At 51.2% G+C, this 25,195-nt stretch overlaps 8 protein-coding genes across 8 annotated transcripts; 4 read left to right on the forward strand and 4 right to left on the reverse strand.

Moving 5' to 3' along the window:
• Positions 1-245: 245 nt before the first annotated feature.
• C8Q69DRAFT_409135 (hypothetical protein) lies at positions 246-2,840 on the reverse strand (the record flags this gene model as incomplete). Its single annotated transcript, XM_028628233.1, has 3 exons — positions 246-462; positions 544-2,392; positions 2,606-2,840. 3 exons carry the CDS (start codon positions 2,838-2,840, stop codon positions 246-248), a joined length of 2,301 nt encoding a protein of 766 aa, XP_028481286.1.
• Positions 2,841-3,517: 677 nt separating this feature from the next.
• Positions 3,518-4,661, forward strand: C8Q69DRAFT_123541 (hypothetical protein). The gene is made up of 3 exons (XM_028625241.1): positions 3,518-3,657; positions 3,732-3,896; positions 3,983-4,661. Exons 2-3 carry the CDS (start codon positions 3,761-3,763, stop codon positions 4,480-4,482), a joined length of 636 nt encoding a protein of 211 aa, XP_028481287.1. The 5' UTR covers positions 3,518-3,657; positions 3,732-3,760; the 3' UTR covers positions 4,483-4,661.
• C8Q69DRAFT_123555 (exocyst complex component Sec5-domain-containing protein) lies at positions 4,662-8,349 on the reverse strand. Its single transcript, XM_028625242.1, has 2 exons — positions 5,606-8,349; positions 4,662-5,548 (listed from the first exon to the last, which is right to left on the reverse strand). The coding sequence occupies exons 1-2, from the start codon at positions 7,976-7,978 to the stop codon at positions 4,841-4,843; spliced, it is 3,081 nt and encodes a 1,026-aa protein (XP_028481288.1). The 5' UTR covers positions 7,979-8,349; the 3' UTR covers positions 4,662-4,840.
• A 148-nt stretch (positions 8,350-8,497) lies between these two features.
• On the forward strand, positions 8,498-10,045 carry C8Q69DRAFT_409231 (isocitrate dehydrogenase subunit 2 mitochondrial precursor; the record flags this gene model as incomplete). The annotated part of the gene is made up of 6 exons (XM_028628241.1): positions 8,498-8,587; positions 8,659-8,724; positions 8,854-8,940; positions 9,007-9,129; positions 9,186-9,905; positions 9,974-10,045. The coding sequence occupies 6 exons, from the start codon at positions 8,498-8,500 to the stop codon at positions 10,043-10,045; spliced, it is 1,158 nt and encodes a 385-aa protein (XP_028481289.1).
• A 561-nt stretch (positions 10,046-10,606) lies between these two features.
• On the reverse strand, positions 10,607-12,037 carry C8Q69DRAFT_481938 (CT20 family protein). The gene is made up of 4 exons (XM_028631631.1): positions 11,742-12,037; positions 11,529-11,674; positions 11,272-11,464; positions 10,607-11,208 (listed from the first exon to the last, which is right to left on the reverse strand). The coding sequence occupies exons 1-4, from the start codon at positions 11,941-11,943 to the stop codon at positions 10,847-10,849; spliced, it is 903 nt and encodes a 300-aa protein (XP_028481290.1). The 5' UTR covers positions 11,944-12,037; the 3' UTR covers positions 10,607-10,846.
• Positions 12,038-12,227: 190 nt separating this feature from the next.
• On the forward strand, positions 12,228-15,362 carry C8Q69DRAFT_531298 (putative gamma-tubulin complex component GCP6). Its single transcript, XM_028633750.1, has 2 exons — positions 12,228-12,385; positions 12,442-15,362. Exons 1-2 carry the CDS (start codon positions 12,265-12,267, stop codon positions 15,234-15,236), a joined length of 2,916 nt encoding a protein of 971 aa, XP_028481291.1. The 5' UTR covers positions 12,228-12,264; the 3' UTR covers positions 15,237-15,362.
• A 281-nt stretch (positions 15,363-15,643) lies between these two features.
• Positions 15,644-18,588, reverse strand: niaD (nitrate reductase [NADPH]; the record flags this gene model as incomplete). Its single annotated transcript, XM_028629281.1, has 7 exons — positions 15,644-16,536; positions 16,592-17,218; positions 17,274-17,497; positions 17,550-17,785; positions 17,840-18,098; positions 18,158-18,257; positions 18,300-18,588. 7 exons carry the CDS (start codon positions 18,586-18,588, stop codon positions 15,644-15,646), a joined length of 2,628 nt encoding a protein of 875 aa, XP_028481292.1.
• A 1,145-nt stretch (positions 18,589-19,733) lies between these two features.
• Positions 19,734-23,579, forward strand: niiA (nitrite reductase NiiA; the record flags this gene model as incomplete). The annotated part of the gene is made up of 9 exons (XM_028633375.1): positions 19,734-19,957; positions 20,021-20,171; positions 20,226-20,765; positions 20,818-20,900; positions 20,954-21,478; positions 21,531-21,733; positions 21,783-22,255; positions 22,314-22,471; positions 22,528-23,579. The coding sequence occupies 9 exons, from the start codon at positions 19,734-19,736 to the stop codon at positions 23,531-23,533; spliced, it is 3,363 nt and encodes a 1,120-aa protein (XP_028481293.1). The 3' UTR covers positions 23,534-23,579.
• Between the last annotated feature and the right edge of the window lie 1,616 nt (positions 23,580-25,195).

Here is a 25,195-nt window from a genome sequence, read left to right on the forward strand (position 1 = left end):
GGGGGGGTATAGTAGTGTTTTCGGGTGAAATAAAGAAATCATTCCGTCACATATGAGAGTCGATGACAACGACGCTGACGCTGACGATAGCCCCGCATCTTGAAGAATGCTGCTATGTGCATGTTGTTGTGCTGCAGTGATGCCTCCGTGTACCTTAAAACGCCGAGGAATATATATGTTCATCAAACGAAAGACAGAAGACGCGTATATAAATGGCATACGGTAGTTTTCGCTGCTAATGAGACCTATTCAGAGTCCCGTTCTTCTTGTTTCTTGACTTCGAGGTCTCGAAGTCTCTTGGCTAGTAAACTCTCTCCCGCCTCAGAGACGCTCGAGCCGGAACTGAAAGGATAGCCACCATAACCTGCGTCGCCCTTGCTGAGCTTATTGTAGAAGCCGGCCATGTGCTCGGGGTAACCCGTGTCTTGCGAACTGGGGGTAGTGCCGGTGCCAAAGAGGCCGCTCGACGACGATGAGGTGGCTTTGGTGTGTATTCTCAGATGCGAAGGTGAGCGGAACCATTCCTTGCCATCCTCCCTATACTGCTCAACATTGGGAAGAGATCGATGCTCCTCTCTTGGAACTGAGGATAACGAAAACGGAATAGCCGCGACATTCGGGGAGGCAGGAGAGAAGCGATGTGCATACGGAGTCGGCCCAGGAGCGCCGTCGAAAGAGACCAGACCTTCCGAGAAACCTATGCCTGCACTCCGTCTGCGGAACGATCTGTCCATAGCCGATTTGGCAACACTGGTGCCAAGGGTGGTGTCCCTCGCAGGCTTATAAGCACTGTAGCGCGGCTCCGGATACTGCGTCTCATTTCGTAGCTTCTCCTTGCCGTCCGGGACACGGTTGGCGAAAACGACCCGTATAGTAGAATATAAGTAATACCGCCCCTTAGAAGGACAGCATATATTCAAGTGTATAAGGTATCTGAGGACCGGTTTATCTTTCGGATCCTCGGTAGGATTCAGTGACGCCTCCGGACGGTCTGTACCGTAATTCTTCCGGGCCGTCAGGGGCATGTCGATGATGGGGCCAGCCGAATAGCTTCGCTGTCTGATGAATGTCTTTGTTCCTGGCTCCATGTCACTGAGATCATATGGAACTAGGAAAAGCTTGACTGCAGTCTTGTTGGGGTTCTTAATAACAATCTGCAGCTGGCCTTGCTGCGGGATGCGGTAACAACCTCCAGGTGGTGCTTTGGGCGACTGAGCTCTCCGGGATTTCTTCTCACGTTTTCGACGCTCCAACTGATCATCGTACGGCATTTGCGGATTACCCTCATCGCCCAGGTTGCGGCTAGGGATTGTCCGTGACGGACTTGTGTGAGCTCTGCGAGACTTACTGCTGCTGGAATCGTCTTTGGGCAGAGAGTGTTCGAGATCGATGAGACCGACATATGGGCTTGGGCTGTCGTCGGAGATGGAGCGGCCGTTCCCCGAATTTGGGTAGCTATAGAAGACCGCGGGGAAGGCTACTGTCACATGTGGTGGGCATTTAAGATTGGCTTTACATTTGCCCTTGCCAAGCACACCGATCTGAGCGGTGAAATCAAGTGGTTTAGAGGGCGTGGTTGACATCCTGCCACGGAGGATAGATTCTTCATATGAACCGACCATCGGGGCATAGTGAATAGGAGAAAGATCGGAGGTAAACGAGGGCCCCCGGGGCCGCGGCATATATGACCGCGGGGGCGACGCTAGTTGCAAACTGTAGGATGAAGTCAAAGACTTCCGTGGCTGGTGCGCCTGATATGGGAATGTTGCCTCCCTCCGAACGGTCGTGTGCGACCTGCTGATATTAATAGCCCCAGGTCGATCGGAAGGCGACAATGCAAGCTGCTGGGTCGTCTTAGGAGGAGGAAGAGTGCGACGGCGGTTGGCCCTGTCTGCATTATCGGACAAGTCCATCAGATCGACCTTCGGCGAGAAGTCCAGATCTGTATTGTTGGCCTGGTGAACCAGCGGGCTGGTTGGAGCTTTGAGGACATAGCTGGACGAAAGAGATCCGGTCGAAGGTGCCCGCGCGCGAGAAACAGACGCAAGAGACTGCCGATGATTGCCGTTGATCTCATTCTCTTTCCGCGAGAAAACAGACGGTGTATACCAGGGAGTCGTAGGAGAAGAGGCAAGGCGGAGTGATTGCGGATGATCCTGGCGGCCCAAGAAAGAAGAGAGCGAGTCTCTTTGGATTTTCAATTGCGCAGCGCCTTCTCTGAAGTCCCCCGAATGCAAGGCCGACCTGGGCCGTTCGACTTCAGCGGGGGTTGCTAAGACTTCCTTTTCACCGGACACTGGCGCATCTTTGCCGTTGTTTGATGGAACATCTTCTTCCGGTTGCAAGACATGGACAAACGACTGGGAGGATTGATTCTGGGTAGCAGGATAATCTCCTAGCTGTGAGGACAGTCAGCAAACCAGGATCTCAGAATAAAATCCGAGGCTTCTATAAGAGAAAATGTATATAGAATCTAAGGGAATGAAAGATCCCCGCCCGTACCCATTCCAGAAATAAAGAATTTAAAAAAGAAGAAAACGCACTCAAGAAGGATTACTCACACTCTGACCCTTCCAAGCAGGAACCTGCCTCCTCTTAATCTCACTAATAATGCTCTCTCTATCTCCCGTCTGCAACCGCAACCCTTCAGGCTGGTGGTGCTGGTGATAGTCCAGATGCTCATCCGCCTGAAAGATCTCCATCATATCACCGTCCTTCCTATCCGTTCTTCTGTTATCCGTCATGACTGTATATCCTCGATTTTGACTATAGTTCTGATTATGTTCCGCAGACCATGAGCCATAAAATCGCTCATGGTCCGGGTCCTGAAACATCGGCATGATGATTTCAGCGATATATCATCGAAAACGCATAGCATCCGACCCAGCGCCTGTATTTTTTGGTTTTATTTCTCTCAGGCTATTCCGAACAGTGGCCACCTCATTCAACCAGTGAGAACGGAGACACCAGAGAGAAAAAGCAAATAGGTGTGCAGTGGCACTGTCGTAGAAGTGGCGGAGGGGAATAGGGAAAGTTCCGATATACGGTGCTTCTGGGGACCGTCGGGGAGGTCGGGACTATCTATGGATCGTACCGGTACGGTTGACGGAGACCGGACGAGGAATCCCTGGTCATTTGGCGGCAGCAATGAAGGTGAAGGAGAAAAGGGCGCGACAGGATCTGCCGGAGGAAGCGCAACGAGGGAGTAGTCATGGACGAGGGAGTCAGAGCCGGAGATGAGACAAAGACAAGGCGAGATGCGCTGTTAGTCACGAGGAGAAGGTGGATTATTTGCACGTCATTCGTTTTCCAGACTCCCCACTCGATAGGAGTATCGCTCCAGTTCATCGTGGCTGATTCCTGGACACGTCTATCATACAGAGTAACTAGTTATAATGACTATGAGTCAAATGAACCAGTTATGAAGATGATGAATGAATAAATCATTAAATAAATAAAACTGCGATGCATCTTCCCATCTTCCCTCTTCGCTGCGTGACAGTACCTGCCCGGTACCGTACCGCCGATACGGTAATATTACCGCGCCAATCGATAAGCCCATCACGTGATGGCGATCAATAGTCCATTTCCTCTTTGGGACTGGCGGGATCCGCTCCCGACGCTAACTGGCTTCTTTTTTTGCATTTCCGCCTCAAGGTATTATTTGCTAGGAGATGGTTATCAGTTCGCGCTGCATCTTCTGCATTATTTCTTCCTAAACCATTCTGCAGATCACGCGGGCTGCAAGCAATCATCAACCATGGCCCCAAAACGAACGCGCGATGATGGAAACGTGAAGTCCGGGCCTGGAAATACGGAGCAGCCGCCCGCCAAGAAGAAGAAGGGCTTCTCAGTCGGTCCAGCTAATCTACCAGATGGGACATATCGAAGGAAAAGTACGTTGGGACTCCGTTTGAACTGTGGCTTATTGCTCCCCATTCATGATGCTGGATGATTGCTGACGACACAACCTCGCTGATAGCCCAGAAGATCAAAAATGACCTGATCCAAAAAGCAAAAGTCAAAAAAGCCTACGCCAAGATCAAAGAGCAGGAACTTGCGGATATCAAGCCCGTCTTTACGGACAAAGACGAGGAACACGACAAAGATGGCAGCGCGCAGCCACAGTCCGCATCGTTGGAACTCCATCCGGATCGTCTGGCGATGCTGAATGCTCCGTCTCCCGAACCAGAGCGTCGGCCGAGGAAGGACAATTCGACCAGGACCAAGAACAGTCGCGACGAGAATGGACGGCGGAAACGTCGTCCTAAGCCGTCTGCCTTCGCCAAGGAGATGGAGATCGCAGAGAAGCGGAGGCAGGAGGCTGAAGCGAGGAGGAAAGAGAGGGAGGCCAGGCTGAAGGAACGGGAAGCCATGGCCAGGGCCAAGAAGCCAGATCAGTTCGGGAAGAGGAGACTGGGACGGGAGAGTAAGGTCTTGTTGAGTAAGGTGCAGCGCGTGATGGGTCAGGCTCAGACATGATTTGAAACGGCGAGAAACAAAAGTTCATGATGATACCCAGCTAGATGTCTTGTTCATTGTTCAATGGAATTGAAATTGGAATTATTGGTACTACAGTATACGTTCATTTCGTTATAACCCAGCTTCGAAGCAGAAGGCTATATCATTTCCCTCGAATGCGCCGCAAAGCCTGAACGCATTGGCTATCCAAGACAAAAATGGGTATCGTCATATAGGCTATTCCACTGCGAAGCAAATGGGGCCATGGTCATTGCCCCATCCCCCGAATCCCGAGACCTTGCTTGACTTTGTGCAGAATCACTGCTAGCAAAAGACAGGGGAAATCAAAGGATAAGATAGCGGATAACCGGGGCAACAATCAAGTGGCTTTGGCGCCACCGCTCCGGGGCTTCTTGAAACAAGCAAACTCTCCTTTCGTCCGCTCTCTCAGCCGCTTCAGCACGACCCTCATCTCTCCGAGTTCCGCCTGCAGCTGGGCCCGAGCCTCGTTGGATGTCCGCCGGTCGAGCTCCAGGTATATTTGACTCTGGATTGACGATGCTTCATCCGTCGCATACTGCGACATCGTCTGTGCAATGAATTCAGTATCAAGCGTGGCCTGCATCAATGCCGCCAACGTATACTTGGTCCGCGAGCTGAATGCAGCCAGAAGGGACGCAGACACCTGGGTCAGCAGGTGAGTGAGCACAGTGGAGAGCAAGGATGGCGTGGAGGATCGGCTGGCCTGGGCGCTGCTCGGAATAGTCGTCGAGATCTCAGTGTGGACGAGAACGAGTGTAAGCAGGGTCGTGTAGACATAGGGCCGGACCTGGTCAGGGCGATTGTTCGCTGGCACCCAATCCGGGGCCGTAATGCCGTCCATGATGGTCTTCTCCAGGGTCGCGATGGTTGGTTTTGTGTATGACTGGAAGAGCCTGGTGTCAATCTGGCTGACCACATCACGGATCGTCTTCGCTTCCTCGGTCAATTGGACAGAAAACGAAGTCTCGAAGTTCGTAATCAGCTGTGGGACGAAATCTGCTTGCAGGGCTTTCAGATTGGAAAGCGTAAGCAGCATACGGACATTCTAAATTCAACGTTAGTAACCATCTCGCTCATGCTGCGGGTAATGACAAGCTCTTACCCTGTTCCTGTAATCAACAGCGTCGACTGCGATGATCGAAGAGGTGACATCGGCTCCAACGGTTGCCGCTGGGCCAACGACAACCCACTCATCGTCCTCCCCCGACTTCACAGGGCGCTCCGCGTTCTCGACCAGACCGCTAAGAGCTTTGTATACGCTGGTCACAAATTGCGTCCGCACCATCTGCAACAATTTCGCCGGGGGCGGAGTGACCACGTCCACAGCCCCGGACTTGGTCATGGCGTCCGAAATGTAGAGAATCTTCTGCATCCCCGCGAGGATGGCATTCTCGAACGACACAAACAGGCCAGGCATCCTGGTAAGCTCCCTACGCTCAGGGTCGCGCGTCCAGTCCTCGAGCAGCTTGATACTTTCGGCATCCTTGTTCCAGGCGGCACAGGCTGCCTTTGCGCATCTTTCGCGAGCAGCACTGACCAGCAGCTTGAGCTGATCGTAGGTACTGCTTCCCCTGGATATTGGCCCCAGAGCGCTCATTTCGCTGGCAGCCGTGCCAAGCAAGATCAGAAACTTGCTTAGATAGTGGACCGAGCTCAGAGAGTTCGAATGTGGCGGCCAGAATGCGAAGTCCTCCCAGGGCTCTCCCTTTTTAGGCGACGGTGGCGGTAGGTTTTTCGGGTCAAGCTTGAAGCGAGACTCGGTGGGAGTGATGCCTCTGCTTAGCGGGCTGCTTGGGCTGAGTGGAGGTAGAGGAGAGAATAGCATGGAGACATCCTCTGTCGGAGGGTCAACAAACAATGAAAGGACACTCTCACGGATCCAGTTCACGAGCTCGACCACGCCATCCTGCAGATCTTGGATGCTCTTGGGACTGAGACGATGGTGTTTCCGGCTCTCTCCTTCGAACCCAGCTGGCAGGAATTTCTGCTTTGTACCATCAATGAACGACTGCGCCGTCTCCCAGAAGTCGACGACGTCGCCGAGAAGACCACCCTGCAGCGACAGAAGCTTGGTGAGGTAGGTGTGGATACATTCCCACAGTTCAATCACTTCATCCGAGTCCAATCTGTCCGCTAGATCAGTTGTACCCTCGCGGGGAGAGAGGCGGAGATATGAGGTCACTTCCTGGGGCGTGGGCTTCTCTTCAGCGGCCACTCTGCGCCTAAGAATCTCAATTTCGACCTTGGAGCGTTCGCAGAAGGATGCGATCTTCGTCTTCAGGAAGTCATATCGACTAAGAAGCCACACCCACACAGGATTGTCATCGACTCCCAACTCCAAAAGAGCCCCGATCAATTCCATGTGTTCCTCGACGGGACCGGTGGGTGCAACGGTCGATGACGGCGTCTGGATGGTGCTCAAGCGCCGCCACAGATCGCGTTTGAATGACTGGGCTTGTTGTTCGACATCCGCCCACATGCGTCCGGTAATCAGGATCGTATGTGTCTCTTCGTCGGTCAGGGGTGTCTTGGTCCTGATCGCTCGATCTGCGATATTCTTGGCTTCTTTTGCAAGTGTCCTGGCCCGCGTATACTCTTCGAAGATAGACTCGTAGTCCCTCAGCTTGATCGACCTGGAGAGATTTGCTCCGATCTCGTAGACCGCGCGGTGTCTTTCCATCGTCGTGACCACCGATTTTAGACCCTGTTCACGTTCCCGGCCACCCAGCGCTGGTCCCCAGACCTCTTCCGCCTTCACTGAAGCTTCGACCAGGGGAGCCCGGATACCTCTCACTCCGTACTCGCTTTCCTTGGTGAGTGCATTCTTGTTGGAACCCGTGGCCGATGTGACTAGTGCTGCCGGACTCGGTGCTCTGCTTGTCGAATAGTTTCTGAAATGACCAGATCTCCGACGAGCCTCTGGGCCATCATGCTCCGCACCCTGGTTCCTCATTTCTTTATAGACACTGTCGATGGTCGCCTTTGCTCGGACGAATCGTTCAAAATTGGCCTCGACGAGGACCTTCAACGACGCCGACTTCTGATCGATTGAGCGGGACAGGAAGTCCAACCCTTCCAGAAGGGACTTGGTCGAGGCCGTAGAATGTGCCTGGGAGAGGAACAGCGCTGGTGAGAAGCTGGTCGATGAGAGGAGGAAGCGATTTCGCAACTTGGCATCCTCGTCAACGGGCAACCCTCGTTGCTTCAGGATGGACACCACGCTCTCCCCAGTGCCTAACGGGTCCCGCTCGTCTTTGTGCACCAGGGTATCGCCGTCCCCATCTTGCTTTGAGCCCACGAAGAGACTCCTTCTGTCACTGGCGGGGCGCTCCAGAGCAGAATATCGCGAATGGCGTTTCTGTTTCTTGGAAAGGGCTTCATCTTCGGATTCGTCGCTCTGGTCGAGCTCAGCTGGCCACTCCTCGGGGTAGGCTGAGGGCAGGTTGTAGTGGTTTACCACTTCGACGTCTGCCATATTGAAGAATGATTCAACGTGACGTGCAGAGCAGGCGTACGGTTAAGGGCTCTGTGGCAGCGTGTCTCCATCCACCAGAGATCGAGACGGGAGATCGAGCGGGGAAGAGACAGCTGGAGCTCTGAGATAGTTACCGGATGAAGTAAGGACTCGTTCTAGAGGACAGTCCAAGTATAGTAATATAATTAATTAATTAGTTCACAGCTAGAGTAGTACCACAGACTCTAGACTGTAGAATATCCGACCGGAGCGAATGTCCAGCCTGTTTCATTTAGGGGCCGAACAAGCAAAAGTGCCGAACGGCGGAAGAAAGTACGGAATCGAGCAGTCGGATCGGGCGGCGCTGGTGCCGTAGTGAATACTTAAGTTAGTTAGCTCGCGCTCTTTCGGCCCACGCCAAACTTCAGATGCTCTTTCGCTCAAGCTTGCCTCTGCTCTCCCCTCCCCTCCCATCCATCTTCATCTAATCCTTCTCCTGCCCCGTTGAAGCGCTTGCTGTCCCTCCGGAGGCTACTCACAATGATCTCTGCTCGTGCTTTCGTTGCGCCGTCGCGCCAATGCCTGCGCAGAGTTCGCGTCGCTCCCAGCTGCCCGTCGCCATTTTCCCAGGTCCGTCTTTCGCTGCATATCGGACAACACAACCGCCAATGGATTGAGACTGACAAGCTGCATGTGTTTAGATTCGAGGCTATGCTGCTGCCGCCGACGAGGCTGTTGCTAAGTTCAAGGGACAGAAGGGTTCTGACGTACGTCACATCCCCGCGCGCACTTTTTCCTTTACTCCGGAGCATAACGCCATTTTCGAACTCACGGCGCAAATCTGGATGGAGCCCAGGAAAGATACGGGAGCTAACATTGGACTTGGATCTGTATAGGGAAAATACACGGTAACTCTGATTGAGGGTGATGGTATCGGTCCCGAGATTTCGCAGTCCGTCAAGGACATTTTTTCGGCAGCAAATGTAAACTCGAAAACAAAAGAAAAGGAACCCCCGATGGAGAAGAATCAGAAGCTGAGACGACAATAGGCCCCTATCAAATGGGAACCCGTTGATGTGACCCCCATTCTCAAGGATGGCAAGACCGCCATTCCCGACGATGCTATCCGCAGTGTGCAGAAGAACTTTGTTGCGCTGAAGGGACCTCTGGCTGTACGATCCCTTCTCCCTTGTCTGTTTATTGCGCGCTTGCTCAGATGAGACTACAGACTCCCGTTGGAAAGGGTCACGTTTCTCTGAACCTGACCCTGCGCCGTACCTTCAACCTCTTCGCCAACGTCCGTCCCTGCCGATCGATCGCTGGCTACAAGACCCCCTACGACAACGTCGACACTGTCCTGATCCGTGAGAACACCGAGGGTGAATACTCCGGCATTGAGCACGTCGTTGTCGATGGTGTTGTTCAGAGTATCAAGCTTATCACCCGCGAGGCTTCCGAGCGTGTCCTCCGCTTTGCTTTCCAGTATGCCCGCGCGATCAACAAGAAGAAGGTCCGTGTTGTGCACAAGGCCACCATCATGAAGATGTCCGACGGTCTCTTCCTGAACACTGCCCGGGAAATCGCCAAGGAGTTCCCCGACGTCGAGTTCGATGCTGAGCTCCTGGACAACGCCTGCCTGAAGATCGTTACCGACCCCACCCCCTACAACGACAAGGTCCTGGTCATGCCCAACCTGTACGGTGACATTCTGTCCGACATGGGCGCCGGTCTGATCGGTGGTCTGGGTCTCACTCCCTCCGGTAACATTGGTGACGAGTGCTCCATCTTCGAGGCTGTCCACGGTTCCGCTCCTGACATTGCTGGCAAGGGTCTCGCCAACCCCACTGCTCTGCTGCTCTCCAGTATCATGATGCTCCAGCACATGGGTCTGACCGAGCACGCTGGCCGCATCCAGAAGGCCATCTTCCAGACCCTGGCTGAGGGAAAGGTATGTCGTCTTCTACGCTTTCTGGCTGAGCCTTTGGCGGTTACTAACAGTTTCTTTTTTACTTCTAGACTCTCACCGGTGACCTTGGTGGCAAGGCCAAGACTCACGAGTACGCTGATGCTATCATTAAGCACCTGTAAGGGACTGCCCTTGCAGATTCTGTACCATGCACCTTTCATGAATCGTTCCATAGCCGTCACACCTAATCTATCTACCAATGTAGCTAGTTAGATGCCATTTCTACCGATCTAAGAATTCTACCGAAATTTCTTTTGTCTCCCAGAGGCGCTTCTCTAATCTTGTCTCAATCCCATCGGCTTTTCGCGTATGTCTCCATCTTGGTTGTAGAGTCAAGGTTTGATCGTGTCTGAGAGGTATGTAACGATTAGCCAGTGCTAGCTTTCTCACAGTTTATTTGTCATTAGAGTTGCCAGATCTGCAAATAAAAAACGTAGCGATCATTTAGAATCGAGAACCGACCAATCTGAATGCAGATATAGGATCAAAGCTCCTACTTCTGGGACCGTCCTCTAGAGTACGTTGTAAACGAAACTTGAGCGGGAGGACCAACAAATATCTATCTCTCTACTTGCATGATACGTAAATAGCAGTCGTCCTGAGTATTAATATAACCGATCAGAGGTCAATTCGACCCGGTTGTATCTGTGATCGATGCAGTCATTAGTTAGCGCACGGCGATGGTCTACTTTATATTTTCAATCGCGAAGCGATAAAGTTATAAGTGAGGCTAAAATATTGGAAACAAGCACTTCAGCTATTCATACAGACGCTGGAAATAACTTCAGGTCTCGTCTCGCATTATGCCGCCCGGTCTTTCAAGGTATCAATGGTAGATCATAATCGTACACGAAAAAAAAAAATGTTAATATGAGAGAAAGAAAAGTGAAGAAATGACACCCTTGTCATGGGAAGTCATAGTATCAACGACGTCGCCCGGTCCGTCTTGTCGTCGTCCCCCCACTAGTTCCAGTGCTTTTCTTCTCCTTCTGCTTCGTGCGTGAGCTTTGGGTTCTCGTGCTCCGTGTCTTTTCCGAGCCGCCTGCCTCTGCTTCGGGTTCTTCGCTGCCTTCGCTGTCCTCCTTGGCTCCATCAGTGCCTTCCTCATCCTCCTCGGCATCTTCCATCTCCTCGTCTTCTTCTGCGGGACTGGCTCTATCACTGGGTGACTTTTTGAGCGCTTCCACTTCAACCTGGAGTCTGGTCGAGCGCGTACCGCGGGTGGCAGTACGTGTGTTGCGATTTGTTCGTCGTCCTCGAGACGGCGCTGGCGATGATCGAGGTTCTGTGGTGGAGATCACAACGTTAGCTTAGAGCTTTGACGAGAGGCGAAGGCTCTCGAACTGACCGTCTGTGTCTGCTACCGTGCTTCCTCGTCTCGATTCGGGGGGACCAGACGTCGTCGGGGATAAGGACGCCTCTACGGCCAACCGCCGTTCGAACATCAAGTCACCGTACTCGTCCTCGGGGAGTTCGAACGGACAGTAAAGTTCCTTAGAAGGGTCTGCATCGTCGGATCCCTCTGTGATAAGCGCGTCTTCCTGCAATAATCAAATTGGTCAACCACCTCCCAGCTCCACCAAGGTTGTTGGTGTATGTGCTCACCCGTTCGTCCAGCGCGGGGAGGTTATAAAGCGTTCCTAGTTTCTTCCATATCCCAGGTATCCGCGTATGTGGCTCATCGGGCGAGGCGTATCCTTGGCTTCTCATGTATTCTGCGATTGCGATCATTCTGAAATGTTTGTGCATGCCTATTCATCATGAGCGGCACCGGTTAGCGCGACCGACTACACAGAGGTAATGACGGGTCCCACAGACCAACAGGTTTCCATCGGATGACGCCCTTTAATAATGAAGTCTCCTGTTCATCTGTCCATGGGTCGCTGACAAGATCGTAATCTGCATCTGGCCGCTTGGCGCCTGTGTTGCTGGGGGTGTCTGCGGAGGGCGGCGCACTGTCGCCTTGTGACGGCGTCGAGGGGCCGCGCGAAGAGATCTTTGGCTTCTTCTTGGGAGGCATTGTTGCCTATAAACTTGGGATCGAAAATGACTCTCAAGATCGCAGTCGTAGAAAGCGTGGGGACTACAATCCGCTGGTCAAGCTGTAAGCTCCGCGTTCCGCGCTCGTGACGAGTTCCGGCGGAGGAAACGGAGGAAAGTTGTTCCCAATTAAGATGTGGTCTGTGCACATGTCGCGGGACGCCTATTCCAAGAAGGTACTAGCGCTTTATCTGCCATGTGACTTTCCTCGACGCGGGCAAAAGCGCGTGTTTGCAGTTGCTGATAAGATCCATGTTCAAGTCTGCAATGGCCTCACTTCCTACCATTGTGGGCCATCACAATGAATCTACCAGAGGATAATGTAGATCCTTTCACAGACCGCGACCTATGGAGGTCCTCTGCATTTACTTTCCAGCCGTTGCAGCCGTTGGAACATCCGCGATGGGACGACGACCTGCCTGGTAAGTCTGCCCTGTCACGGCTGATCACAGTGCTGATGGAAAGAATCCGCCAATAGATCTTGCGCGTGATGTCTTCCAGAACCCATTGGGTCTGATCGAAAAGGACCCAACCACGGTCTTTCAGCTTGACGTTTTTGGGACCAACCCTTATGCCCTCGAGTCCATCGTTCAGCGCAAGTTGTCCACTGAAGAGCCTAGTATTCCTTCAATCCAGGAAACTGAAGAGAAAGGTTCCTGCAAAGAGGAGGAGCCTGACAACATATGGTCTCTGGATGGTCTTACGGCGGAAGACGTCGCGCAGTCTCAGCTGAAATCATGGGACGGGTTTTCCCAGCCAGCCTTCGAGGAACCTGTTTCTGCATACCTAAGTGAATCAGGAGCCCATGGGTTTGATGCCGCGTTATCTTATCAAGCGTCTCTGACTGGGCTGGAGGACTCAGGTCGTCTTGTGCAGTCGGCTATTTTCTTCCAATCGCTTTTCCGCCTCGGGCTGGGTTGGAACTCCGTCTTATTCCGATATAATGAGCAGAAACGGACCTTTGAGAAGGAACTCAGAGACGTGCGAATCTCTGGCGTCAGTCTTCCTGCAGTTGATGGAGTGATCAAGGACATCTCCCAGTGTGGGACCGATTTGCAGAGGATCAGAGCATTCGTACGCACGAATCCCGCTGTGTCTGACCAGCCGACTGCTCTGTCGACGCTGGCAGCTGCGACGACGGTCATTGTGTACAGTCTCGAAAAACAACTCTCCGAGCGTTACGACCAACAGAGGTCGTTGCTTCAGATTCAAACATTGTTCCAGCGATGCGGCGACCTGGTCGGCACTTTGGTCAATATCATAGACGCCGTCGAGAAAGTTAAGACTGAAGGTGAAGTGGTCTCTACTGTGCTGGCCAGATGTGATCACTTCTCTCAGCGCTTTGTCTGGATGGCAGACTTACTACACGAGCTTACCTTCCGTGTCACCCAGCCATGGCTTAGACTGGTAGAAACGTGGCTCGGGCTACGGGGCGAAGAAAATGCACTGCCTGAGCTTACAAAGAACGGGTTTATCGAAGCAGAATATTTTGAGGATCCTACTGGACGAAAGACCGAGCCAAAGATCGTCGATTACCTTTATCATCCTGAGATGATGCCTTCTTTTATACCAGAGCAGCAAGCACGCCTTATCTTTGAAAGCGGACGGAGTCTTCGCCTTCTCAAACAGTCGCATCCCAGGCATCCAATTGGCAGGTGTGACATATTGCAAGCTACCTCTCCGCCCGCTCTCCATTGTGCGATCTCATTCCAGGACATTGAAAGAATCCAGGGGAAGGCTAGTGATTATGAGTATCGGCTGCGCACAGAGATCCTGAGATATATCAGAGGTGATTCCGCGCAGATCAAGTCTTCGTTTCCACATGGCAATGAAGATGGAGATACGAATGAAATTGAGATGATCGATGATCCAATCAAGCACACCTTTGAAATCATCGATGTCGACGATGAGAAACATGTCACTGGTCTGCTGGCAGACTCTTCGTCTCTAGAATCGGACAAGCTATATACGATCCTTGCTGGTAGCGATGGTCTGAATATCGAGGAGGCCATGACTAGTGACAGCCCATTCGGACCACCACTCATGTCAGCCTTCCATCTGTCACTTGCACCCATCATATCAGCCCAGGCGCGGCTCATTGATTTCTCCTGTCTCCACCTCCTCTTTAAAGAGCAGAAAATCAGATTCCATCTTCATCTACAGTGGCGGTTCCAGCTTCTAGGTGATGGTATCTTCGGATCTCGTCTTTCCAATTCTCTATTCGATCCAGAGATGAATAGTGGCGAGCGCAGATCTGGCGTGATGCGCAGCGGCGTTCACACCGGTTTGCGTCTAGGAAGCCGCGATACCTGGCCGCCAGCAAGTTCAGAACTGCGTCTCGTCCTCATGGGCTTACTCACGGAATGTTATGCTGCCAGTGATAATTCCTCAACTGCAACCACAACACCAGGTACCATGCCTCGAGGTACCGAAAACGAACTCCCCGGAGGCCTCAGCTTCGCTATCCGCGACCTATCCGGCAACGAGCTGTCCAAATGCAAAGACCCAAACGCCGTCGAAGCCCTTGATTTTCTCCGTCTGCAATACAAGCCACCTCCCATTCTCGAACCGATCATTACCCCCCGCAGCCTACGCAAATACGACCAACTCTTCAAATACCTCCTCCGCCTACTACGCATGATCTCCGTCGTCCGTGGCCTCATCCGCGACTCGACAGCCCGCACCTCCCTATCCGGCGACACGCACAACCTCTTCCAAAAATTCCGCGTCGACGCCCAACACTTCATCCTCTCCATCAGCGACTACACCTTCCACATCGCCGTCGGCATCCCCTGGCACCGCTTCGAAGCCACCCTCTCGAAAATCGAACGCTGTCTCGACCGCGGCGATATCGACGGCACCATCGAAACCGCCCACTCCCTCCCTCATCTCCGCGACTATCACGAAGACACGCTCGATCAGATCCTTTTCGCTCTCTTCCGAACCAAACGCCACGCGCAGGCAGGTCAGCTCCTAGACGATATCTGCGGAACGATCCTTGCGTTCGCGCCACTGTCCAGACTCGATGGCGAGAACGGAGTCAGACATCAGAGTGAGAAGGCTGTGTTTCAGCTACATGTCACCCTGCGGAAGCAAATTCATTCCTTCGTGAGCTACTTGCGCGGTTTGGATGCTAGGAAGGTCTCTTCTAGGTCGGGAGGACTAGGCAGCTCGGGGATGATGTTCGCAAGTGGTAGTAGTGGAAATGGTAATGACGCGACGAGTGTCTTTGAGCAATTACTTCTGAAGTTGGATATGAAGCAGTACTACTGATGCGTGGAGATAATAGTCGTCTGAGAGGGCACATTCCGCCTTTTCACTTGTGTATATATTCACACTATTATTGTATCTTATTGATCAGAAAGATCATTGCGAGTCAACGAATAGATAAAAAGCTAGCTTGTCTTGAACTCATGCAATTACTGGACACGTTATGTTGCTCTTCTAACTGTAGCTTCATACCGAGCATAATCTTAGTGACGGATAGAATATGCCAGTATATGTTTCCATCCAATTGTATTTCTATAAGTTTATAAAGTTCCGAGACTTCGTTTATGGACCGTTTATCTATAGCCTGACCAAGATTATAACGCCTTAACCCATGACGAAATTCCGATCGTCTGTGTGATATCCCGTGCTGAAGAACAACCGACACCAAAAACCCACCCGCTAGATATCTACTAGAAGAACACCATAAGGGATTCATCCCATCCCATAGCCAAAAGCGCCTCACGAGCTGCTTTCTCCATCGCGGGAGGACCGCAGACGAGCACCATGCATTCATCGACTGGAGATGCATACTCTTTTAGAAGCTCTGCTGAAATACGCCCTCTACGGCCCGTCCAGCTATCGGGCGCTTTGCTCAGGGTGTGGATTATAGTGCATCGGTCCGGGTTCTCCGCAGCGTAAGTGTCGAGTTCTGTCCGGCAGAGGATATCCTCTTCGAGCCGGTTGCCGTCTAGCAGGACGCAGGTGGTTGGGTCCTGCTTATCCTGCATGACGGCGCGAAGCACCTGGAACGGGGGTGTAATACCACTGCCGCCGGTGATCATGCGGAATGAGCGAACGTGGTGTTCTTTGCCCTTGAAGATAACGTTGCCATTGCCACGGTACTCGAATTTGCCAGTTGGACCCTTGAATTCGACCATTGTGCCAAGAGGGAGCTTTTCGAGGGCCATGGTCATCTTGCCGCCCGGGGTTGTAGCCGTCTCAAAGTATACCTTTACCAGCACCTCCAGAAAACCTTGTTGGTTCACCTCTGAGACGGGCGTGTAAGATCTAATGATGGATTCATCCGTGGAAGGATGTTTGACCTTCATCATGAGATGCTGACCGACAGGCAGACCCAAGTTCTGCTTCTCATGCTCCAGCTTGAATATGAAGATTCTAGTGTCCCAAGAAACCACTTTCTTCTCGACCAGTGGTGCCTTAGTCCAAAAGCGGGATTGCAAAAACACATTACGCGGCTCGGTTGATTCTTCCGGCTCTGAACCGTTCTTCAGTTTCTCCTGAGAGACCTTGTCGAGTGTTCCGATATGGTAATCGGGCATCATCGCCTTGGCGGTTTCGCTGTCTGTGGAGAGACATTAGTATCACAGTTTCTACTAACAGATCTGAAAGTAGCTTACGGATAGCAAGGAACTCCTCAGATGCATCCGTTGCAGCGGCAGAGATAATACTCTGAGCACCACCTGGATGACCCTCGAGGAACTTGTTACCGTCATAGACTTCCCCGTTCACAACGAACCAAGGCGCTTCAGCAGTAGTGTGTTTCTGAAGTTCTTCGAGACTGATGATTCTATTAACGCCTTCTTTCTTCATATTGATCTCTTGCACGGGCTCCGGTGCTTTCGGTGGTTCTCCGTCGAGCCTCTCGCCCCAATTGCCGTTGGTTAGATCGCCACCTTCTTTCTTAACCCGTTCCATCCATCCAGGAATGCTCAGAGTTGGGTGAGTCGGATGCTCAAATTTCAAAGCACCTTCCTCCTTTAAGATAGCAACTCGGAACCACGGATTGTTCATCATACCGAGTACGGACCAATACATATCGCGAGGCTGGACCTGGAGCGATTCATCCATCGCTCGAAGGAGAATAGCATCACTATTCTCAAGATCGGACGTCGGTATGGCAAGAGACCAGAAGCACCAACAGAAGCAAGTCTCCCGCCAGGCCATATCCACCCTACCACCGAAGAGATATGCGTCGTAATCGCGATATTTGTCTTCCGGGTATTCTATATCCGCCAGCCGCCATGCTTTACGTACGTTAGCGAAGCAGAAGTATAAAAAAAAAACATGAACATCACCTACATCTTCCTTTGTCCAGCGATATTTCCACCCGATTGATTCGCCGTCCACCACCACCATATGCATAGCCACGGGCGGTGTATGTAGGACCAGCAGAAGCAAGATGCAGGACTTCGTTGTGCTGAGGATACACGGCAGCGGAGTTAACATTGAGGTCGTAGATAGCATAGCGATCGTCAAGCCACCACTTCTTCTCTTGTGCTGACAGTTCAGGTGAAATCATAGTACTGATCAATTATTAGCCTTCCAGAAGAACTTCCCCGGCAATATATCACTTACGGAAGTACTCTGTTATCGTTGATGTGATACCAGTTATCACTTGGAGCGTCAGTCAGTATTAGCTTCGTCAGCCACTTGACACTCCGTCCGCCAATCTGACCAGGGACAACAGCCCTCAGGGGGCGGCCATGATCAGGGGATAGCGACTGCCCGTTCATCTTGTGGGCGAGCATGATTCCTCTATTCGGGTCCAAGACCCAGTTCAGCTTCACTGATGTGCCGTAGTATCCATTAGGCTGCAGACCAGTCAATACTGTTGAAGATACCTAATCGGCTCAACCATAACTCACCAGCTTGTCTGCCCCTTCCATACAAACGAATCTTGCTTTTCGGAGCGGCTTTGCCTTTCGAATGATGTCCGCCATCATTGGGCCCGTCCATAAGGCGGTGGAGAGGCCAGCAGGGCCCCATGAGAAACCCTTTGTTTTTCGCACAATGTTCTGTTCCTTGCGCCTGTTACCGGCACATACGAAGGTGACCGGTGCAGTGATTTGCTCAAAATCCTGTAATATCTGTTTGAAGCTCAAGGTAATCGGGTTTTCGACCAATCTGCGCATCCTGTTAGTGGAATGATCTAAAGAGAAAGAAGCATTAAGTATATTGCTCACCCCTCAATACTAACTTCCCATGTTGGAATGTCCTCATCCCGAACCTGTGGGACAGCTCCATGATTGCGAACATAGAAGAGTTCCGGCGAGGTCAGGAAACCTAATAGGCAGTCAGTAAGAGATGTTTATATGTGTTATCTACAACACGCTGCCTGCTTGCCCTCATTGAATAAATCTGTCAACGGCGGTTCCACGTTGAAGGGATGGACTCCCGTCAACCGAATCAGTCGTGGGTCTCGCGGGACATGGCTATCGGGAGTGTCTTTGTCGACGCTCAGAACTTCTGTCAGATTTTTAGACGGCGGTGGAAGAGGAATATCGGGTAGATTTGGTTGCAATTTCTCTTCTCTGTCCACATCGACAGCCTCTAGAGGATAGAGCTTCGTCCTAACAACGCTCTCCTCCGTTTGCACCTGTGTGATAGTTGCCATGATTGATTTACGCGATGGTTGTCATTCTTTCCGTTGGAGCAGGAGATATATTTGTCGAACCGTTCAAAGATGGTCTGGATTCAAAGGAACTAATATTGACCTGAAAGTTGAACACTCGGGCCGCAGCATCGGCCTTCTGGGGTAGATTCTTCTGGCCAGTTGCTATGGTACGTGCCCAGCGGCCATGATGCAAAGGCCGAAGCGAAACCGGTCTGATCGATCGTTAAGTGCGATCTCCGCGGGCGAACTAGGGAATCTCTGGCTCTACGATCCACCGTTAGAGAATCAAAAGAAGTGGCCCCTGGTGGTGGCAAGACAAATTGGTCGAGATCCACTAGGTAAACACTCTTTCGGGAGGAAAACATAAAACTGGAACGTAAAGCGAAATCAAACGCGGACTGCGCGGAGACGTTCTCCGGTAGAATGCCTGTGCTGCATCATTCCAGGACTCTGATATCTTGGCACGTGTATAGCATAGCAATGTCGTACAAGTTCAAGATCTCACTGGTCCTTTGAACGGGAGTATCCTTCTAATTGCGATACTGCAGGAGGTAGTTAGAGAAACAATGTAGCGTAGTCCATATGTGTTTCCATTAGCATCCTCACACAAAGACCATTGACCCATCCATTATTACGCTGCTGTCGAGTACAGAGCATTGTTGCCTGCCTGTGTACATCTTTTTGTGTTCTCAATTCCTCGCATTTGATTCGCGAGAATGCGCTGCTTATCGCACGCCGTCCGGTGGAACCCGTGGAGAACTTGAAGGCGCCGCGCGATATCTGCTGTCAAGTTTCAAGTCTCCGCGGAAGTGCTTGAAGAAAACCAAAAGAGATCCAGATGCATTCATCGGAGAGATCAGGAAAGCTAGATGACCCGAACTGGCCTGTATTGGACGTCTTAGCGGAATGCCTGTATCGCAGCCACACTGGTCGGATGTTGTCTGATGCTGTGGTCATAGTCAAGGGCCACGGAGATACTTCGCCTTCTCGGAGTGACTGGGCGTAGTGGACGGCCACCGTGTGTCACCGTGTGCCATTGTAGATCGTATATGAGTTAACGATAGCCTCTAGAACCGTACTTTGTCAACGTAGTCCCTTATCACGGTTGCCAGCCGTTGCTGAGGTCCCTCCCAGCTACGCCGACAATGGTGTCCATCAACGGAGTCAGGGACGACCAGCCTGTCAATGGCTACGTCAGCGAGAGTCGCAATAACATCGACAATATCGACCAAGAAAGAGATATTTCCAATGATCTGGAAGCAGTCAATGGCGCTGGAGGACAGCAAAACGACAGACTGGCACAGGCGGATGCGGGGAGACGCAAGAAGATCGTGGTGGTTGGACTAGGCATGGTGGCCATCTCGTTCATGTATGTGACAGTCGAATGATCATGACTCGATCGATAGAGCGTCCTCTTCTAACTGTCAGAAAGTGAGAAAGTAAAGAAGCTCGACGCGCAGAGGCGGCTGTACGACATTGTGGTGATTGGAGAGGAGCCGCACGTTGCCTACAACCGCGTCGGCCTTTCCTCCTTTTTCGAACACCGCAAGATCGAGGATCTCTACTTGACCCCCAAAGAATGGGTAAGAAGCCATCATGGTATAGAACGACTAGAGACATCTACTGACTATAGGTAGTATTCATCCTTCGAAGACGGCTCTTTCAATTACCATTTAAACACTCAGGTCACAGAAATCGTCCCCGAGCACAAGTATGTCAAGACTTCGACCGGTGACTCTGTTTCCTACGATATCCTGGTTCTTGCGACCGGGTCAGATGCCGTACTTCCCACGCGTACGCCAGGATGGGACGCAAAGGGCGTTTTTGTCTACCGAACAATCTCGGATCTGGAAAGGCTCATCGATTTTGCAGCTGAGCACAAGGGTCAGACAGGAGCTACCGTGGGAGGAGGCTTACTCGGACTCGAGGCCGCCAAAGCGATGACGGACTTGCAGGACTTCGGTGCGGTCAAGCTGATTGATCGTAACAAGTATGTCCTGGCACGACAGTTGGATGCGGACGCAGGAACATTGGTCACGGAGAAGATCCGGGAGATTGGCCTTGATGTAATGCTCCAGAAACGCGTCGCAAGTATTGATACAGATGCCGACAACAATGTCGTTGGTATCACTTTCGAAGATGGGGAAAGTCTCGAGTGCTGCTGTATCTGCTTTGCGGTAAGAGTCCAACAGACCTTTTCACTCGAACGGTTACTAATTGGTGATATAGATTGGCGTTAAACCAAGAGATGAACTAGCTCGAGTCGCAGGTATCGAGTGTGCTCCCCGCGGGGGATTTGTTATCAGCGAGTCGTACGTTTTGACTGTTTTAAACCGATGGGATGAAATTGCTGACTACTTCTTAGTTTGCAAACATCAGCGCCCGATATCTATGCCATTGGAGAATGTGCCAGTTGGGAGAATCAGACGTTTGGCATCATTGCGCCTGGAATTGAGATGGCGGACGTGCTGTCGTATAACCTCACAAACCCCGACAAAGAACCAAAGCGTTTCAAGCGGCCTGATCTCAGTACCAAGCTAAAGCTATTGGGGGTTGATGTCGCAAGTTTTGGAGACTTCTTCGCCGATCGAGATGGCCCGAAGTTCTTGCCGGGCAGACGAGCATCAACCTTCAAATCCCGAGGGGGTCAGATGACGGGAAATGAGCCAGCGGTCAAGGCGCTTACTTACAAGGACCCATTTGCTGCTGTGTACAAGAAGTATCTCTTTACGATGGACGGTCAGTATCTGCTGGGAGGTATGATGATTGGGGATACCAAAGACTACGTCAAATTAAATCAGATGGTCAAGACCCAGAAGAAGCTGGGAGTGCCACCCAGCGAGTTTATCCTTGGATCCCAGAAAGGAGGAGAAGAGAACGCGGACGAGCTGTGAGTTGGAGTCATAGAATTTCAACTTGCTGCTTACTGACTGCGCATGCAGGGACGATGATACACAGATCTGCTCATGCCATAATGTGACAAAAGGCGACGTCGTCCAGAGCGTCAGGAGTGGAAACTGCAAATCAATTCCTGATGTCAAGTCATGTACCAAAGCCGGCACAGGCTGTGGTGGATGCATGGACCTTGTTACATCCATCTACAAAAAGACAATGAAGGAAATGGGTCAGGAAGTTTCCAATCATTGTAAGAGCTGGAAGCCCCTATTCGCTTTTGATTTAGGCTGACCTATTAGTGTGCCCTCATATACCGTTCTCGCGAGCAGACCTCTACAATATCGTCGCTGTCCGGCAGTTGAAGACGTTTGTCGATGTCATGACATCCGTGGGGAAGAACCCCGACTCGCTTGGTTGTGAATTGTGCAAGCCTGCAATCGCCTCCATTTTGTCCAGTCTCTACAATCCACATCTCATGGATAAGCCTGTCCATGACCTACAGGAAACCAATGATCGGTTCCTGGCAAATATCCAGCGCAACGGCACGTTCTCTGTTGTTCCTCGCGTGGCTGGTGGAGAGATTACCCCGGACAAGCTCATTGCCATCGGTCAGGTGGCCAAAAAATACAATCTATATTGTAAGATCACAGGTGCTCAGCGTATCGATCTGTTTGGCGCCAAGAAACAGGATCTGCTCGGTATATGGGAAGCGCTGGTGGATGCGGGAATGGAGAGCGGTCACGCCTATGCTAAGGGACTGCGGGCGATCAAGGTCTATTTCCTATTCTCTATGATAGCCTGTAGTTCTACAATAACTGACATATTTTCAGAGCTGCGTTGGAACGACCTGGTGTCGCTTCGGAATCGGCGACAGTGTTGGCATGGCCATCCGACTGGAGGAGCGCTATAAGAGCATTCGGGCTCCGCACAAGTTCAAAGGTGCTGTATCAGGGTGCGTCCGAGAATGTGCTGAGGCGCAGAACAAAGAGTACGTCAGAGAACATTTGCTGTCGTCAGTAATTGGCATGCTAATACTACGGATAGCTTTGGTCTGATTGCAACCGAAAAAGGTTTCAACATTTTTGTTGGCGGAAATGGGGGTGCCAAACCTCGGCATGCCGAGCTCCTGGCCAAAGATGTCCCTCCTGAAGAAATTATCCCGCTGATCGACCGATACCTGATCTTCTACATCCGGACCGCGGACAAATTGCAGCGGACTGCTCGATGGATAGAGAACATGCCAGGCGGCATCAGTTACCTGCGGGAGGTGATTATCGACGACAAGCTAGGCATCTGTGCCGATCTAGAGCGCCAAATGCAGGAGCTCGTGGGCTCATACTACTGTGAGTGGAAGGAGACGATTAACAACCCCGAACGACGCAAGTTCTTCCAGCAGTTCGACAACACATCCGAAACGGTGGAGACAGTCGAGATTATTAAGGAGCGGGATCAGCAGCGGCCGACATACTGGCCCAAAGAATCCGCCACGGAAGACTTCCGTGGTCATCAGTGGTCGACTGTATCCTGGCAGCCCATCATCCGGGCGGATCACTTCTCTGATGAGAAGCCACAGATCTCTTCGGCCAATATCAAACGGGGTGACACGCAACTTGCAGTATTTAAGATCAAGGGAAAGTACTACTCGACACAGCAGATGTGTCCTCACAAGCGAGCCTTTGTCCTCTCGGACGGGCTCATCGGAGATGACGATGCAGGCAAATACTGGGTCTCGTGTCCGTACCACAAGCGCAACTATGAGCTTAACGGAGAACAGGCAGGACGCTGTTCAAACGATGAGGCGTTGAACATCGCAACCTTTCCTGCGGAGGAGCGAGACGATGGCTGGGTGTACCTCAAGCTACCGCCTGTGGAGGAGCTGGATGCAGTTCTGGGAACAGAAAAGTGGAAGGTCCGCAAGGGTGAGGCAGAAGATCCGTTCGTGAAGGTGGATCAGAAATATAACAAGAAGGGGATCCGGGGCAAGAAGGTTGGGCATGTCGACGTACAGGTACGCGAGGTGCACTCCACGGCCAACGGGATCGACTGGTAGAATATGCATTTGCTGGATTTGAACATTAGGGCCTACGATGGTGTCGGTGTTTGTGTTTGTTCGGGTGATGACCTTGGTTTTTTCGTATACATCAGCATTGGTTGAGTATGGCGTTTGTATGAATACCTGAATATGTCAAGACTCTGATGACGCTGCTTATGGGATTACTGCTAGACATGAATACATTTATGACTTATGAATATCACTCTCATCATTTAACATTCATTCATAGGTTCTCAGAGATTCACTACCTAAGTGACGGAGTTCTTCCCAACAAGCTCCACCCATGGGGATAGATAGCCTGGGCTTGCTAGAGAATCCAAACACCAGGCAACTTCAGCCCTGCAAGATAGTTCCCATGGGAAGGCCATTTATAAAATTATTGTAATACCCGGCAAGCATTCAGAGCCAGGTATCTGCCTCGTTCGCTAAACCAGCCGGAATTTGCCACTGGTCCAGCGCAGGAAGGTTATTGAATCGAGGATAAACTAGGTAGTAAGTAGTAGCAGTGTAGTTGGTATATTATCTATTGATATTAATAATATACTCTGCCGTAATAAGGATATTCAGTATACCATCCGATGCTCTGGAATCCCTCGAGTACATACCTAGTCATACTCATCTCCCTAGGGCAAGACGCTTCACGTGATCGAATCCAATAACTCCGCGGAAATCCCCCATTAACGTAATTCCCTACCGACCTGATCACCCGCCCGACCTGATCAGTGTTGTATTACATACAAAATGGCCAAATTTCAAACACGAATATCTCAACAACGAAGCAGTTTAATGGTGTTTAGAAGATAGATATCTAAAATATAGATTATTAGAAATATTTAAGCTGAGTTTTAGATATTTAAATCCTGGTTTTCTGCAGATATTAAAGATGTAAGATAATTACTAGAATTACACTTGTAATTTATATTACCTAGATAAAAAGCAATTTCTAGAACTAAAGTCTTAAGTATATATAAATTTATGACTATAAAACACTATAAATTAACTCTTATACGTGTTAAACAATTGGTTGTTGAGATATCTAGGGGCTATTTTATATGTAATACGGCACTGATCAGGTCGGGCGGGTGATCAGGTCGGTAGGGAATTACGTTACTTCCAAGTTAACTTAGCATTACCGCAGTGATTTCGATCTATTCTGGGCTTATCAGTTGTTTCATCCGCATATCTTGGAATGAGAACGCCACATAAGAACAACAGCAGTTCTGGATGGACCTAGAATGACATACCATATCCCATCCCATCGCATCTATACTGATTATTACTCTAAACAATGGACAATAGATTCAAAGCGCCGCGGAGATGGACAGGTGCATCTCTCGCAGGTCAATCGTCCAGCTTGAGGTGGAGAGAATCAGGGACTAACGCTTGCCCAGGTCCGCCATCCGCAACCGCGGACCCAATCGGGAGCGCGAGAGTTATCAGCGTCCGAGTACTTCTGTGCCCGCGGAGTTATTTCTCCTGAGTCCTGACATTCCGTTGCTTATCGGGATGAGCAGACACGTTTGAGATCGACTCGATGCCAAGGATCATAGCCTATTCTGCGTGATCCCCCAGAAAGAAGAGGCGTCAATCGGGTGGCCAGGCAAACGATGGCATCGGAATCCCAATACCTTGGCTCCTTACCAATTCTAACCCGGAGTA

Source organism: Paecilomyces variotii, assembly GCF_004022145.1.
Source record: "Paecilomyces variotii strain CBS 101075 chromosome Unknown C8Q69scaffold_18, whole genome shotgun sequence".
In the NCBI taxonomy this organism is placed as follows: Eukaryota; Fungi; Ascomycota; class Eurotiomycetes; order Eurotiales; family Thermoascaceae; genus Paecilomyces; species Paecilomyces variotii.

What these genes read in the sequence shown, in the direction of transcription:
- C8Q69DRAFT_123541 (XM_028625241.1), top strand. Translation starts at nt 3,761, where the DNA reads ATGGCCCCAAAACGAACGCGCGATGATGGAAACGTGAAGTCCGGGCCT. An exon ending in TGGGACATATCGAAGGAAAA is followed by an intron (nt 3,897 to 3,982) that starts GTACGTTGGGAC and finishes CCTCGCTGATAG; the next exon opens with CCCAGAAGATCAAAAATGAC.
- C8Q69DRAFT_123555 (XM_028625242.1), bottom strand. Translation starts at nt 7,978, where the DNA reads ATGGCAGACGTCGAAGTGGTAAACCACTACAACCTGCCCTCAGCCTAC. An exon ending in CTGTTGATTACAGGAACAGG is followed by an intron (nt 5,549 to 5,605) that starts GTAAGAGCTTGT and finishes CGTTGAATTTAG; the next exon opens with AATGTCCGTATGCTGCTTAC.
- C8Q69DRAFT_481938 (XM_028631631.1), bottom strand. Translation starts at nt 11,943, where the DNA reads ATGCCTCCCAAGAAGAAGCCAAAGATCTCTTCGCGCGGCCCCTCGACG. An exon ending in CATCCGATGGAAACCTGTTG is followed by an intron (nt 11,675 to 11,741) that starts GTCTGTGGGACC and finishes CATGATGAATAG; the next exon opens with GCATGCACAAACATTTCAGA. An exon ending in TCCCCGCGCTGGACGAACGG is followed by an intron (nt 11,465 to 11,528) that starts GTGAGCACATAC and finishes TGATTATTGCAG; the next exon opens with GAAGACGCGCTTATCACAGA.
- C8Q69DRAFT_531298 (XM_028633750.1), top strand. Translation starts at nt 12,265, where the DNA reads ATGAATCTACCAGAGGATAATGTAGATCCTTTCACAGACCGCGACCTA. An exon ending in ATGGGACGACGACCTGCCTG is followed by an intron (nt 12,386 to 12,441) that starts GTAAGTCTGCCC and finishes ATCCGCCAATAG; the next exon opens with ATCTTGCGCGTGATGTCTTC.